Here is a 15977-nt window from a genome sequence, read left to right as displayed (position 1 = left end):
CCTTCCCTCAGATATATTATCTAGTCCACTCTCCGCATTAGTACCTGTGGAGAGAACATGAAAATGGTTGCTTACCTGAATCTGCATTGCTGGTACATGGACGCTCCCCTTTCTTTTTCTGGAGGTCACATGCTGCCAAATTTCTTCACCGTCCTCCTGTCCCCGCTGCGCAGCCTGCTCTGAATCTTCAGAACGTTGTGTCCGTAGAAGCATATCCTGACGTCTGTCCAGGAAATCTTCAGTTTCTCTTATGCAATGCAGGGTCGATACCTGTTGCTCCCGACCTTGAATCTTCTCTTCCAATATGGAGACCAGCTTGCACTTCGTACAGACAAAGTCGCTTCTCTCCTGTGGAAGAAAGACAAACGTGGCATATCCAGTGCAGGTCACAACAGTTGAACACTCACCATCCATATTACCTTCCTTCTTCGAGCTTCCTCAGGAGTTGTAGTGACTACTCAGAGAAGCTGGCAAGATGTAAGCCTCAGTGGGCTCTCCCCAGGCGAACTCCCAGGCAAACTCCCTCTGTTAGCCTCTCTGCTGTTCGCCGCTCAGCTGACTGGCTTTTTATAACAGTCAGGCCCTCTCAAGGCTCACCTGGAAGAAAGCATTCCCAATTCTCGCTTTTCAAACAGCCAATCAAGCACATGGTCAAACTGTCCAACTGTCCCCACAACAGACACTCAGATACTCACCAGCACAGCCTCCCTAATGCAGCCCTTAGCGTACCTCCTCTCAGACAGATCCCAGACAAACTCCCAGGCAAACTCCAAATAAGAAGCCTTATTGGGCGCAGGAACAAACCATCCCGATGTACAGAAACAATAGCAAATATGGCAGGCAACCACCTTGGCTTAACAGAGAGATCTTTTGTGAGCTTAAACACAAAAGGGAAGCTTACAAGAAGTGGAAACTTGGACAGATGACTAGGGAAGAGTATAAAAATATTGCTCAAGCATGCAGGGGTGTAATCAGGAAGGCCAAAGCACAATTGGAGTTGCAGCTAGCAAGGGATGTGAAGGGTAACCAGAAGGGTTTCTACAGGTATGTTAGCAACAAGAAGAAGGTCAGGGAAAGTGTGGGACCCTTATTGAATGGGGGAGGCAACCTAGTGACAGAGGATGTGGAAAAAGCTAATGTACTCGATGCTTTTTTTTTGCCTTGGTCTTCACAGACAAGATCAGCTCCCAGACTGCTGTACTGGGCAGCACAGTATGGGGAGGAGGTGAGCAACCTCAGTGATGAAAGAACAGGTTAAGGAGTATTTAGAAAAGCTGAACCTGCAAAAGTCCCTGGGGCCGGATGCAGTGCATCCGAGGCTGCTGAGGGAATTGGCTGATGTGATTGCAGAGCCATTGGCCATTATCTTTGAAAACTCATGGCGATCGGGGTGGTCCAGGACAATTAGAAAAAGGCAAATATAGTGCCCATCTTTTAAAAAGGGAAGGAGGAGAATCCAGGGAACTACAGACTGGTCAGCCTCATCTCAGTCTCTGGAAAAATCATGGAGCAGGTCCTCAAGGAATCCATTTTAAAGCACTTGGAGGACAGGAAAGTGATCAGGAACAATCAACATGGATTCACCAAGGGCAAGTCATGCCTGACTAACCTGATTGCTTTCTATGATGAGATAATTGGTTCTGTGGATATGGGGAAAGTGGTGGATGTGATACATCTTGACTTTAGCAAAGCTTTTGATATGGTCTCCCACATTATTCTTGCCAGCAAGTTAAAGTATGGGTTGGATGAATGGACCATAAGGTGGATAGAAAGCTGGCTAGATCGTGGAGCTCAACAGGTAGTGATCAATGGCTCAATGTCTAGTTGGCAGCCAGTATCAAGTCGAGTGCCCCAGGGGGTCTGTCCTGGGGCCGGTTTTGTTCAGCCTCTTCGTTAATGATCTGGATGATGGGATGGATTGCACCCTCAGCAAGTTTGCAGATGACACTAAAGGGCGGGGAGAGGTAGATTCACTGGAGGGTAGGGATAGGGTCCAGAGTGACCTAGACAAATTGGAGAATTGGGTGAATAGAAATCTGATGAAGTTCAACAAGGACAAGTGCAGAGTCCTGCATTTAGGACAGAAGAATCCCAGGCACTGCTACAGGCTGGGGACTGACCGGCTAAGCGGCAGGTCTGCAGAAAAGGACCTGGGGATTACAGTGGACAAGAAGCTGGATATGAATCAAGAGTGTGCCCTTGTTGCCAAGAAGACAAACAGCATATTGGGCTGCATTAGTAGGAGCATTGCCAGCAGATCGAGGGAAGCGATTATTCCCCTCTATTTGGCACTGGTGAAGCCACATCTGGAGTATTGCGTCCAGTCTGGGGCCTCCCACTACAGAAAGGATGTGGACAAATTGGAGAGAGTCCAGTGGAGGGCAATGAAAATGATTAGGGGGCTGGGGCACATGACTTACGAGGAAAGGCTGAGGGAACTGGGCTTATTTCATCTTCAGAAGAGAAGAGTGAGGGGGGATTTGATAGCAGCCTTCAACTACTTGAAGGGGGGTTCCAAAGAGGATGGAGCTTGGCTGTTCTCAGTGGTGGCAGATGACAGAACGAGGAGTAATGGTCTCTAGTTGCAGTGGGGATGGTCTAGGTTGGATATTAGGAAAAACTATTTCATTAGGAGGGTGGTGAAGCACTGGAATGGGTTACCTAGGGAGGTGGTGGAATCTCCATCCTCAGAGGTTTTTAAGGCCTGTTTGACAAAGCCCTGGCTGGGATGATTTAGTTGGGGTTGGTCCTGCTTTGAACAGGGGGTTGGACTAGATGACCTCCTGAGGTCTCTTCCAACCCTCATCTTCTATGATTCTATAATTGTCCTTAACAGTAATCTTAGAGGTAGATCCCTGGCTGGTGAGAACTGACATAGTTCCATTGACTTCATCGGAGCTATGACAATTTCCACCAGCTGAAGATCTGCCACCTAAGATGCCTTTCTTTGTCCTAGGAGGAATTCTGTCTCTCTCACTAAAGTACTGAGGTGTCAATCCTCAGCTTATGTTGAACCAAGCAATGGGACTTGAGGGAGGATGACAGGAGTCCATGAGAGGCACCTTCATGCTATTATGATTGGCGTGTGCTACAGATCCCATGCCTGCTGTCTGAATACACTCCTCCCCACAATTTGTAATCCAGTCTGGGGGGGCTCTTTCCCCTGTTTAAATGTTCCCCCAACTCTCCATAGTATGTTTTCCATAGGTCTGACTGGCATTGCTTATGCTGAGGCAGAGGGGCTGATGGTTAAAGGTGAAGGCTCAGGCTATGGCTATGCAGGCCCTTTGGCAGAGGGGCTGATGGCTGAAGAGAGGTGCTCTGTCTCAACCATGCTTTTGCTCCAGACATGGATCTGATATGACCAGTTTTAATTCTCATGTTTTCTGGCAGGCCAAATTCCTTTGTGATCATCACAGCAAATCGAGTGATTCACTGTAACAGTGACACCCCAGAGGAGATGCATCACTGGATCTCGCTCCTACAGAAACCCAAAGGCGAATCCAGGATTGATGGTCAGGAGTTTCTTGTGAGAGGTAAAAGGAAACACGTACTGTAACCTTATTCTGCACACAAACTCAAAGAACACATCATCAACATGTCACAAAAATGGAAATCCAAATGTGTTTGGATATGTCACTCACATATATGGAGGTGTCTAGTGTTTGGTATTATGCTAGTTCTGGTCTTATCTAGCCCCTTCATTAATGGACTGGAAGGGGGAGTAAACAGCATGTTCTCTTCTGAAAATTGCCTGTGTAGATTCTCATCATTATGCTGTGTGAGCCCTTGACCCACCCTCGCTGCTGCTTTGTGATCTGCCTGAGTGGGAACCTGGCCTCCTTCATAGCTGATGGACTGTTTATTGCTGTCCCTAATGGTGGAGAACCATATTTATCTTAGATGTTGTCAGCCTTTTAGAATTATTGAACCTTCATTTCTCTTGAGCTTGATTAGGACTTTGTGATGAAGGGTTTTAGGTGGCAAGGTATAAATGAGCCATCTGCCCAAGGGGAAAGAGAAGGCATGTCTCACAAAGGTGATCTCTTTTTGATGCCTTATGTAGCACATTGGTAGTGGTCACTTGCCTGGAAAAAGAGGAAGACATATCACAGACAGGCTAAGTCTATCCATAATGGGCTCATACATTGTCCCTGGATCAGATAGTTCTCAAGAGGGTAACAAAGTAGATGAATTGGTTCTCACCCCCATATGTGCTGGAACTGGGGGGTGCTGCCGTACCACATGGCTTGAAATAGTTTCAATTATATACAGGGTTTACAGTTTGGTTCAATGGCTCTCAGCACTCCCACTATAAAAATTGTTCCAGCGCCCCTGCTAGCCCACCACGTGCTCCATGTCCAGCAGTCTGTACTGTGGTGCGTTCCCCCTCTTCCTGCTGGTGGGAGGCAGAACTAAGATTGACAGCCAGCCTGGGACCAGGACTGCCGCTTGGTGGAGAACCTCCAAAGTTCTCTGCTTTCACTCCTACGCAGACAGCAGACCAGGGATCTCCTTATTGTAGCAGAGTCTTTAGGGATAAGATTTCTTAAAATTCTGAATTTAACTAAATGGAGACTCCAAACAAAATATATATTTTTTTAAACAAAGATGCTCTCTGTTGGCCAGGAAATTTTGAGCCAGGCTTACCCTTCTTGAGGGCAGGATTACAGCAGAATCAGACCTGTTTTCCCCTTCTCTCTTGGCACATTACAAATAAAGAGAACTGCAAATGTCCCCCAAGCCTTATTCCTTCCTTTGCAAGAGTACTGCGACCGGACTGAGAGAGTCTGGTCGGTGTCCCCTCAGAGGGCAACCCAGAGGCATGAGCATGGTTCAGTTCCCTGCAGTCCTCTAACCCCCTCATCAGCATGAGGGCCTGCTCCATGCTGAGCCGTGGAATTGGGCTGCAGAGTCCCTTCCCCACACTATGTGGCATGCAGAAAGTGCTGTAGCTCCATCCCATAATGGTGCCTGAATTTCCTGTGGAATAAGCAGCCACTATTGCTGCTGCCAGTGACACAGCATCCTCTCCTCTGACTTGCCAAATGAGGATTTCAGCTCTACTGGTCCTTTCAGCCCTGGTGCAGCCAATGTGGAGGAAAATGACCACCCCAGCACCTCTTCCACTAGTACATTCCTTGGAACTCTTAACTCCCTCAGCTTCAGGGGTGTCTCCTGAAGTGACTCTACTTTATTCTGGACAGAAAGGTGGGCTATATGAGCATAGAGTCTTCTCCTACCAAAGAAACAGAAAAATCCCTCTCTCATTCTCTAAAACTCTGCCCCCTTGGGGACATGTTCATCAGGACCCTTCTTCTGAAGGTCCCTCCACTTCAGGAACAGGGTGGTGACCTCCCCCATGTTCTCTTCCAAAACAGCTGTTAAAGTTCGAAGGGCAGAATCCAGTGACTAACCCTCACAGAGAGAAAAAGATCAGTTAAAAAAAAAAAAAAAAAGACCTGCAGGTTCAAAGAGTCCTCAGTTCAGACTCTTATCACAAGTCCTTGTGCTAAGTGAGGAGGCAGGTGCTCCTGCAGGGATTGTTGGACTCAGAAAAAAGGGAAAGTCAAAGAAGAAGAACGCTTCTCAATCCTCCTCCTAGTCTTCTCCACTGGGGAGGAGTCTGAAGAGCCATAGGCTAAAAAATTTGAGATATAGGAACAAGGAGAGGTAAAATTTTTCCTCCTCATCATCCAGTTTGATTTCCTTCGAGGAAGGGGAATTATCTATCTCAGACCAGGCAGCACTAAAGGAGGATTTATGAGACTCTTTTCCCTCCTCTAATAATTAAGTGTATCTTATGGAAGGTGCTAATCACAGTGGAAATGCTCCCTGGAACAGTCCACAAACCACCACTACCCAAAGAAGTCCAAGAAGGCCTCTCAAATACTTTCATAGAATATCAGGGTTGGAAGGGACCTCAGGAGGTCATCTAGTCCAACCCCCTGCTCAAAGCAGGACCAATCCCCAACTAAATCATCCCAGCCAGGGCTTTGTCAAGCCTGACCTTAAAAATTCTAAGGAAGGAGATTCCACCACCTCCCTAGGTAACGCATTCCAGTGTTTCACCACCCTCCTAGTGAAAAAATTTTTCCTAATATCCAACCTAAACCTCCCCCACTGCAACTTGAGACCATTACTCCTCATTCTGATATCTGCTACCACTGAGAACAGTCTAGATCCCTTCTCTTTGGAACCCCCTTTCAGGTAGTTGAAAGCAGCTATCAAATACCCCCTCATTCTTCTCTTCCGCAGACTAAACGATCTCAGTTCCCTCAGCCTCTCCTCATAAGTCATGTGTTCCAGCCCACTAATCATTTTTGTTGCCTTCCGCTGGACGTTTTCCAATTTTTCCACATCCTTCTTGTAGTGTGGGGCCCAAAACTGGACACAGTACTCCAGATGAGGCCTCACCAATGTCGAACAGAGGGGAACGATCACGTCCCTCGATCTGCTGGCAATACCCCTACTTGTACATCCCAAAATGCCATTGGGCCTTCTTGGCAACAAGGTCACACTGTTGACTCATATCCAGCTTCTCGTCCACTGTCACCCCTAGGTCCTTTTCTGCAGAACTGCTACCTAGCCATTCTTCCGTCCTAAGTGCAGGACTCTGCACTTGTCCTTGTTGAACCTCATCGAATTTCTTTTGGCCCAATCCTCTAATTTGTCTAGGGCCCTCTATATCCTATCCGTACCCTCTAGTGTATCTACCTCTCCTCCCAGTTTAGTGTCATCTGCAAACTTGCTGAGGGTGCAATCCACACCATCCTCCAGATCATTAATGAAGATATTGAACAAAACCAGCCCGAGGACTGACCCTTGTGGCACTCCATTTGATACCAGCTGCCAACTAGACATGGAGCCATTGATCACTACCTGTTGAGCCCAACAATCTAGCCACCTTTCTATCCACCTTATCGTCCATTCACCCAGCCCATATTTCTTTAACTTGCTGGCAAGAATAATGTGGGAGACCCTTGACTTTAGCAAAGCTTTTGACATGAACAACACGTCCACTGCTTTCCCCTCATCCACAGAGCCAGTTATCGTGTCACAGAAGGCAATGAGATTAGTCAGGCATGACTTGCCCTTGGTGAATCCATGCTGACTGTTCCTGATCACTTTCCTCTCCTCTAAGTGCTTCAGAATTGATTCCTTGAGGACCTGCTCCATGATTTTTCCAGGGACTGAGGTGAGGCTGACTGGCCTGTATTTCCCAGGATCCTCCTCCTTCCCTTTTTTAAAGATGGGCTCTACATTAGCCTTTTTCCAGTCGTCCGGGACCTCCCCCGATCGCCATGAGTTTTCAAAGATAATGGCCAATGGCTCTGCAATCAGATCCGCCAACTCCTTTAGCACTCTCGGATGCAGCGCATCCGGCCCCATGGACTTGTGCTCATCCAGCTTTTCTAAATAGTCCCAAACCACTCCTTTCTCCACAGAGGGCTGGTCACCTCCTCCCCATGCTGTGCTGCCCAGTGCAGTAGTCTGGGAGCTGACTTTGTTCGTGAAGACGAGGCAAAAAAAGCATTGAGTACATTCGCTTTTTCCACATCCTCTGTCACTAGGTTGCCTCCCTCATTCAGGAAGGGGCCCACGCTTTCCTTGACTTTCTTCTTGTTGCTAACATACCTGAAGAAACCCTTCTTGTTACTCTTAACATCTCTTGCTAGCTGCAACTCCAGGTGTGATTTGGCCTTCCTGATTTCACTCCTGCATACCCGAGCAATATTTTTATACTCTTCCCTGGTCATTTGTCCTATCTTCCACTTCTTGTAAGCTTCTTTTTTGTGTTTAAGATCAGCAAGGATTTCACTGTTAAGCCAAGCTGGTCGCCTGTCATATTTACTATTCTTTCTACACATTGGGATGGTTTGTCCCTGTAACCTCAATAAGGATTCTTTAAAATACAGCCAGCTCTCCTGGACTCCTTCCCCTAGCCTTATACAAGGCTTATGAAATCTAGAGTTATACAAAATCAATATGGCACATTTTAAATGGATTAAAGACTAAGTGATAGATACAAATAATAATGTAATTGTTAATGGAGAATCATCAACAAGGGGGGTGTTTCTAGTGGGATCCCACAGGATTGGTTCTAACCATGTTCAGGAGAAACCAAAGGTTCGGTAATTCTAATAGGCTGATATTAGCCTATCCCATCACACTGAGAGCCTGACATCGCTTGGGCACTTCTTTACATCACAAGCAGGTTTTCCACTACGAGCTGGGGTTGCTCCGGGGCAGATAGGAGCAGAGGTGAGGTTTTCCTAATCAGCTGTTCCAGGGCTCTTGAGAGAAAGGGAATATGCCTCCTGTTATGCTCAGTAACCATAGTTTGTGGTGAGGTTTATAACTGAGCCACAGCAGTATGATATGTGTAACACCTGGCAGTGGCTTTTCAGTAGGACAATGAATTGTATGCGGTCTGTTCAGTCCCTGGTTAGGATACAGGAGATTGTGAATTTCAAGCAAATTCTCACATGTCAAGAGGTGAGGTGTGCTGAAATGAGAGGACTCTTGGTGATGGGGAGGGAAGGGGGAAATTATTCTCACTGAGCAGCAGGGAACAGATTCATCCAGTTGTGGCTCGGGCTATAACAGCTCATGAGGGGAAGGGACATGTCAGTTTATTACCAGTAGTGTCCATAGTGTGCTCAGTGAGGTAGATCCTTCTAGAGACAGATTAACTAGACCATGGAGGGTACTGCTGTCTTGAGCAGAAGGGAAGCTGGAGGGCCCACCAGAGGCCATTTAGGAGGAGCTTGAGATCTGGGCACATCCAGCAGAGGATAGAGAGCTGCAGGGTCCCACCAGCAGGAGAGGGGCAAACATCCCATCAGTGACTCTCTCCAATAACTTAAAGGTTATTGTGCCTCTTTCCCGTTAGGCTGGCTTCATAAGGAAGTTCAAAGCAGCAACAAGACATCCTCTCTGAAGGTGAAGAAACGCTGGTTTGTGCTGACAAACACCGCCCTTGATTACTACAAATCTTCAGAACGCACAGCCACCAAACTTGGCACACTTGTTCTCAATAGCCTCTGCTCTGTGGTCCAGGCTGATGAAAGAGTCTTTAAAGAAACTGGTAAGAGAGACAAACAAAAAGGAAATTCATTTTTCAAGAACAGTCTTCCTATCTGTGACTGACCAAGGGAGGGAGGTTTCAGGATATGATACAGACAGCGTGATGAAGAATTATATAGTGAGAAGTGCTCTGTGCCTTTATTTGGGCTGCTGTGTCCAATTGTTGATACTTCACCATATGAAAACAATGAAGAGGTTTGAAAAGGTCAAGAGAAGAATGAAGGTTGTCTGTCATCACCCCTGCATGTGCCCACCTAACAAATTATCAATTAGACAGTAATTTAAAGTTGTTCAGTTACAGTCCCTCCAACATATTACCGAAAATCAAGGAGAAACAGTAGTTTAGGCAAGCCCAATCTATACACTTCAACATACTACCCAGTGGTTCCCAGATTCCTCCCTTCAGAACAAATTCCCTGGCACTTGCAATTTGGATTTATCCCAATCCACGCACGCAGTTCCTCTAAATCACACTCAGATGCACAAACTTAACTAACAATAGCCAGATTCGCATATGTTCCCTACTGACATTTGTCCACTCATAAAGTCAATTATTATTTGTATTACTGTAGCATCTGGGGTCCTAAGTATAGACCAGTGACCCCATTGTGTTAAACACTATACAAACACAGAACAAAAAAGATGGTCCCTGCCCGCAAGGGCTTACAGTCTAATTATACAAGAGACAACAGATGGATATAGATACATGAGGGAGCACAGGTAAACTATGACAGTATTGCTCAGGACATCATGAGTTGTGTGTGCACAGAAAAGCTAGAGGTAGGAGGTATAGCAGTGCATGGGAGTGTGAGTTAGAGCAGTGGTTCTCAACCAGGGGTATGTGTACCTCTGGGTGTACATGAACTCATCTAGACATTTGCTTGGTTTTACAACAAGCTACATATACTAGCGAAGTCAGTACAAATTAAAATTTCATATAGACGACGACTTGTTTATATGGCTCTATATATGATACGCTGAAATGTAAGTACATTTATATTCCAATTGATTTTTTTTTATAATTCTATGGTAAAAATGAGAAAGTCAGCAATTTTTCAGTAATAGTGTGCTGTGACCCTTGTATTTTTATGTCTGATTTCGTAAGCATGTAGTTTTTAAGTGAGGTGAAACTTGAGGGTACACAAGACAAATCAGACTGCTGAATGGGGTACAGTAGTCTGGAAAGGTTGAGAGCCATTGAGTTAGAGGGTCTCGGCATGTGCACTGGGATTGGATACATGCTCAAAGTTGCAAGTGCTAGGCTCTGTTCCAGGGATAGCATCTCCATCTAGTGCAACGGTTCTCAACTGTGGATCTGTGGCCCCCTGGGGGTCTGCAAGCCAGTTTCAGGGAGTCTATGATCCCCATTGCCCCATGGGCCAGAAGCCCCGAACCCATGGGCAGAGATGGGAGGAAGACACAGGGGGGCATTGTCCCCCCAAACTGCAGTGCCTTACCCCCAGGACTGCCACTCTTTGGTTAGGTCCACACATTCCCCCCTCCCACCCCCACTTGGAGGAGCCATACAGTGCGGGGCGGCTGCTGCTCTGGCTGATGCATGGAGCAGGCAGCTGCGTTGTTCCTCTGTCTCCTGCTGCTGCCTAGGGCTATGGCTGCTGCTCAGCTCCCTGCCCTGTTTTGGGATCTGGCTCTGGAGCTGGCAGAGACTTCAGGGAGCAGCTTCCGCAGGGGCCCTGCCATTCCTGACACACAGCCCCTGGCTACCCCCTCCCTGCACCATGAGCTACCCTTCTCCCAGCACACAGCCCCTAGCTACCCCCTGCCTGCACATAGCCCTGAGCCCCCCTCTCTGTACCCTGAGCTACTCCCCTGCCCACACAGCCCCTGGCTACCCCCTCCCTGCACCATGAGCTACCCCCCTCCCAGCACACAGCCCCTGGCTACCCTCTCTCTGCACCCTGAGCTACCTCCTGCCCACACACAGCCCCTAGCTACCTCCTCCCTGCACTCTGAGCTATGCCCTGCCCGCACACAGCCCCTAGCTATCCCTTCCCTGCATCCTGAGCTACCCCCTGCCCGCACACAGCCCCTAGCTGCCTGCACACTGAGCTACCACCCCTGCCCACACACAGCCCCTAGCTACCCTCTCCCTGCACCCTGAGCTACCCCCTACCCGCACACAGTTCCTAGCTACTCCCTGCCTGCACCCTGAGCCACTCCCCTTCCCACACACAGCCCCGAGCTACACTCCTGCCCGCACTCTGAGCCACATCCCAGCCTGCACATAGCCTCTAGCTACCTGCTGCCTGAGCACTTTTCAAACTTTTTGGGCTGAGCTCACACCTTTGAGTTATAATTTTTGGTTGTGCCCCCTTCCTAACCCAGACAAGCGAGTGGCCTGCTGAGGTGAGTCAGGGCGCAGAGGTGACACTCCCTCCCTGGGTTCTGCCGTGCGGAGCTGGCCCGAGATGCAAACCCCCCCCCCCCACACACACACACACAGAAGTCAAACTACGCCTATGCCTGTGGGCTCCAGTGCCTGGTGCCCCCCACCCCAGGCCCTGGAGTTTTTATACATGTTGGGGGCTAGAAAGAAAAAGGTTGAAAACCCCGATCTAATGCATTTTCTCTAACTGATGAGCAGAGATCCATCTTACAGACCTAAGCCGGTCCATCGGACCAGGACTTCTGCTGGGAAGGTTTAAAACTTCCCAGGGAGCCTGGTGGTATATTTACGGGGGGAAAGAACATGGGCACGCCTTCCCTGCTCACTCCTGCCCCCTATACGGACACTGCTTCCCCGCAACATCCCGCAGCAGTGCTGACTCCTGTGCCAGTAGAGCCAACAGCAGCACTGTGCGGAGCCCTGAGTGCACCAGTGCGCCAGTCCTCGGACACTCAAGGCAGGCCCACCAGAGGGAGCCCTTGGTGCACTGGTACCTCAGTATACACAGAGTTGGCACCTTGTAGTGCTGCTGCCTTCAATCCCTGGACCATGAGCCAGCAGCACTGAATAGACACTGGTCCATATGAGCACTGAGATCTTAGAACATAAAAACTGGGCTCTGCCTCTCACTCCAGCCCCCATTTCTTTATCCCCCGGTCTTCTCAAAGGTCTGATTTCTCTCTTGTGGCCCTCTGCTATCCATTTCACCTCCCTGGCACTGCAGAGTCTCTGTGAGGAGTAGATCTTGTGAGTGAAGGAGGCAGGCTGGGCAGCTGTGGTATTTGGGTTGCCATGGCGGAGAGATGATGGTCTAGGTGACATGTGCCAGAGGGAGAGCCCTATGCACCATTCTCTTAGTACTTGGTGCAAACTAGGCTCTGCACCAGAGCAGTTTTCTTGGCTTTTCCTTGTAGGGGTAAAATAGGTTTTAATGGATAGAGGAATACTTCTTTTTATGTTTAAAAATAAATTTTAGAAAGTGGCCTCTCTCTGTCCTTTGATGGGAATGAATCAGCATGTGAAACTTGGAGTTCTTCTTCGAGTGCTTGCTCATGTCCATTCCACATTAGGTGTGTGTGCTCGCTACATGCACAGGTGCCAGAAATTTTTCCCTCAGCAGTATCCATAGGGGACCGGCTCTGGTGCCCCCTGGAGTGGTGCCCGCATGGTGCAACATAAGGGCCACTGCCAGCTCCCCGCACCCTCAGTTCCTTCTTGCCACCTGTGACGGTGCTGGGACATCTGCAGCTTCAGCTAGCGTTGTTTCGTTCTATGTTCTTGCGAACTTTGAAAACCTGTAATATAGTTGTATATAGTTAGTAGTTGCTTAGTTACCCTTAGTAGTAGTTCTCAACTCTTCGTTAGTCCTGAACGGGACTTAGCCTGGGGACGGGGCATGCCCCAGGCTTTAAGCTCTGCGATAGCTGCAAACAGCCTATGCCCATCTGAGATCCACATACCAGCTGCCTGTGGTGCTTAGGCGAAGGGCACATAAGTGACAAGTGCCGTGCCTGCAAGTCCTTTAAATCTAGGACCAAGAAGGAGCGCGATATTATGGAGTCAGCACTCATTCCAGCACCGGAGCAGCTGTCCAACTCCACATCAAGAACTGTGACCTCCATGCACAGTGCTCCGCTGATGCCATCCACAAGCCGGCACCGGTCCCTCTCCACGGCTCCGGTCAAGAAGCTGAAAAAGACTGTGAGGGGAAGATCTCCTGTCTCCTGTAAGGGAAAGGAAAGTGCTGGGGGTGAGCCACAACCCATGCCGGGCAGCTCAATGCCCCCGTTGGGAACTCGGGCCGCAGCTCAGGTCGAGCAGTGCGGCCCATCCCATGTTTCGCCTGCGACTCTGGATAGCGGTGCAGGCCCTGGCCAGCTTCAGGTGCCATTGATGCCTGAAGCCCTTCTAGTAGCTCAGGAGATCCTGACGCTCCCGGGACTGCCCACACCGGCTGCAGCGGTACCCCAGTCTTGGGGAAAACCCGTGTTGGGACCTATGCATGTGTCCCTGCCTCAGCGGCACCGTTCCCCATTGAGGGGGATGTCCCACCATCGCATTGTACCTCACTGGAAGATTGGTGCAGACCCTCTGAGGCACACACCACCCAGCAAGAACTCCCAGACCGGCCCCGACTGTCTCCAAGGGCCTGGTACCAATCACAGGACCGATGGAGGATCAGAGATCGCAGATCACTGGGCTGTCATCGCCCGTCTCCAAGTTGTAGGTTGCCCTGCTCAGGAAGATGCGACTGGCCCGTATTAGCTCCGGGTCCCATTCAACGTCCTGGTACCATTCGTGTAGCGTGAGGTGTGGGTCGCCGGGTGTCTGACGCAAATCTGTGGAACGCCATCGGTCCCCAAGATCCCAACCAAGACACCCGTCTTGCGTGGACAAGTATGCATCGGGACGCAGTGTTCAGCACTGGTTGGACAAGAGCCAACATGTTGCCCGATCCTGGTCGCCCAGTACCGACCACTCTGTTTATACCTCCAGCACGGAGCAAGGTTCCCTACATCATCAGCACCAAAGCCTGTTCCATGGCCCCAGGTGCAGTGGCCAGCACCATGGTACCTGTGGAATCCTTGGGGGTTCACCCAACCCTCCCAGGCTGCCAGGTTGGCTTCGGGAGCCTCAGAGAGGCTAGCAGCCTCGGTATCCTATCCATTCCATGACCCATCCTCCTTCCCCACTGTCTGAGTTTTCTGGCAAGAAGGAACTGAGGGTCGGGGGAGCCGGCAGCGCCCCTTATACAGCGCCATGCAGGTGCCACTCCAGGGGGTGCTGGAGCTGGTCCCCTACAGATACTGCTGAGGGAAAAACTTCCGGCACCGGTGCGTGTGGTGAGCCCACACAGCTAATATGGAATAGACATGAGCAACGCATCTCAAAGAACACCAGTTATGGAAAAGGTAACTGTCTTTTTTTTTTTTTTTGGTGTGTGACTGGCTTTACAGCCATAAGAGTGCCACACCATTACAGTCTCAGGAAGATTTCTAAAAGGTTTAAAATTCTAAAATGATTCCTCTGCAGAAGTTAGTAAATCTTTGACAAAAAAAAATAGAGAGATACAGTTGTCTGGGAAGAGCAAAGGTGCTTAAAAATTGGAGACTAAATTCAAACCTAAACATGTGAAACTGAGGGCTCTGAGTCCTTCTGAAACCTAAATACAGCCTTAACTGCAAGTGACTAGAAACCCTCCATAAATAAGTATTCTACTTAAATTGAGCTCCAATCAGAGTGATAGTTTATACTTGCAACCTTGTGTTATGTCTTCCCCCACCTGTATGCCTTGTTAGAGCCAAAGGGTGAAGTGGAGTGGAGTCACCCTGCCATGAAACAATGTTTGTATTTTGAGGGAGGTGGGAACTGGAATGCCCCACCATCATCTGCAGCACATTGCGTTTGTGGGTCGGGAGGAATGGAGATGGATCAAGACTTGGACTGGGACTCTCCCTTGAGAAGTGGTTTCCTAGGGAAAAGCTCTTGTCCACACAGTCCTTTTTAACCAATTTCATCATGTCATTTGATAAGACTGTCACTGTTTCAGCAATGTATTTCCACAGCCACATGCTGCATGCATATGGAGTCAGAAAATTGCAGCCAAGTTCCACCTTCCTATATCTTTGTTTGCCCGTAGGCTACTGGAACATCATAGTCCATGGTCGAAAGCACTCATACAGACTCTACACCAAGCTACTGAATGAAGCCATGCGCTGGGCCTCTGCCATCCAAGGAGTCATTGACAGCAAGGTTCCCATAGAAACACCCACACAGCAGCTTATTCGTGACATCAGGGTAGGTAGCATTGAACACTGCAGTCAAAGTTCAGGGGAATATTCCAGATCTGCAGCCAGGGGTGCTGGAAGCAGCCATGCCCACCTACTTTTTAACACGGGTGTAGTTTGGGGGCCAAGGGGCTGTGTTGCCACCGCAGACTGGAAGCCTTGGGCAGGCATAGAGCAGTGCCGGCAGGGGCTGCACTTCATGGTGGGAGGGCCTTAGCTCCCCCTCACCATGAGGCCTGGTCCCTCTCCATAGCCCTGCCCCGGCTCCCCCTCTTCCCCCTAAGGCCCCACCCCCTGGTCAAGCCAAAAGCCAGAGCTGGGCCACAGTAAAAGCTGCCCATCACTGTGGGGAGCCCCAATCCCTCCACCTGCCCTTGTGGCCCCCCCACTTCTACCAAGGTTCTGGTGCTATTATCTGCAGCTGACCTTGTTCAGTCACTATCTTAGGTATGTTAGGAGAGAAGACTGGTGTCTTAAAAGGACTGAGGGAAAACATGTTTAATTATGTAGCTAAAATAATCAAATGTCATGCTTCAAGATATAAACTAATCTGCACGAGTTCAGGCTAATCCTATTGTGGGGTTTCGCCAGGCACACACTGGAGTCCATACTAGGTGTGTGTAAATCCCCCTTATGCACAAATCAGAAACTTCCACGTCAGCTATGTCATGTGTGGATCCTGCAGACACCAA

The 15977-nt window shown here is 49.1% G+C and overlaps 1 protein-coding gene across 1 annotated transcript in view; it reads left to right on the top strand.

The window, feature by feature from the left end:
• The window catches only part of LOC141995676 (unconventional myosin-X-like), a 268905-nt gene that overhangs the window by 217201 nt on the left and 35727 nt on the right, over positions 1-15977 (top strand). The window contains exons 31-33 of the mRNA XM_074966937.1: positions 3394-3536; positions 8897-9091; positions 15138-15295. Of these exons, the coding sequence (XP_074823038.1) occupies positions 3394-3536; positions 8897-9091; positions 15138-15295 (496 nt within the window). The remainder of the gene's footprint in view (positions 1-3393; positions 3537-8896; positions 9092-15137; positions 15296-15977) is intronic.

The sequence above is a fragment of the Natator depressus genome, chromosome 11 (genome assembly GCF_965152275.1).
Source record: "Natator depressus isolate rNatDep1 chromosome 11, rNatDep2.hap1, whole genome shotgun sequence".
NCBI lineage: Eukaryota > Metazoa > Chordata > Testudines > Cheloniidae > Natator > Natator depressus.
Note: the sequence above shows the minus strand (reverse complement) of the source record. Positions and strands in the feature narration are given on the sequence as shown.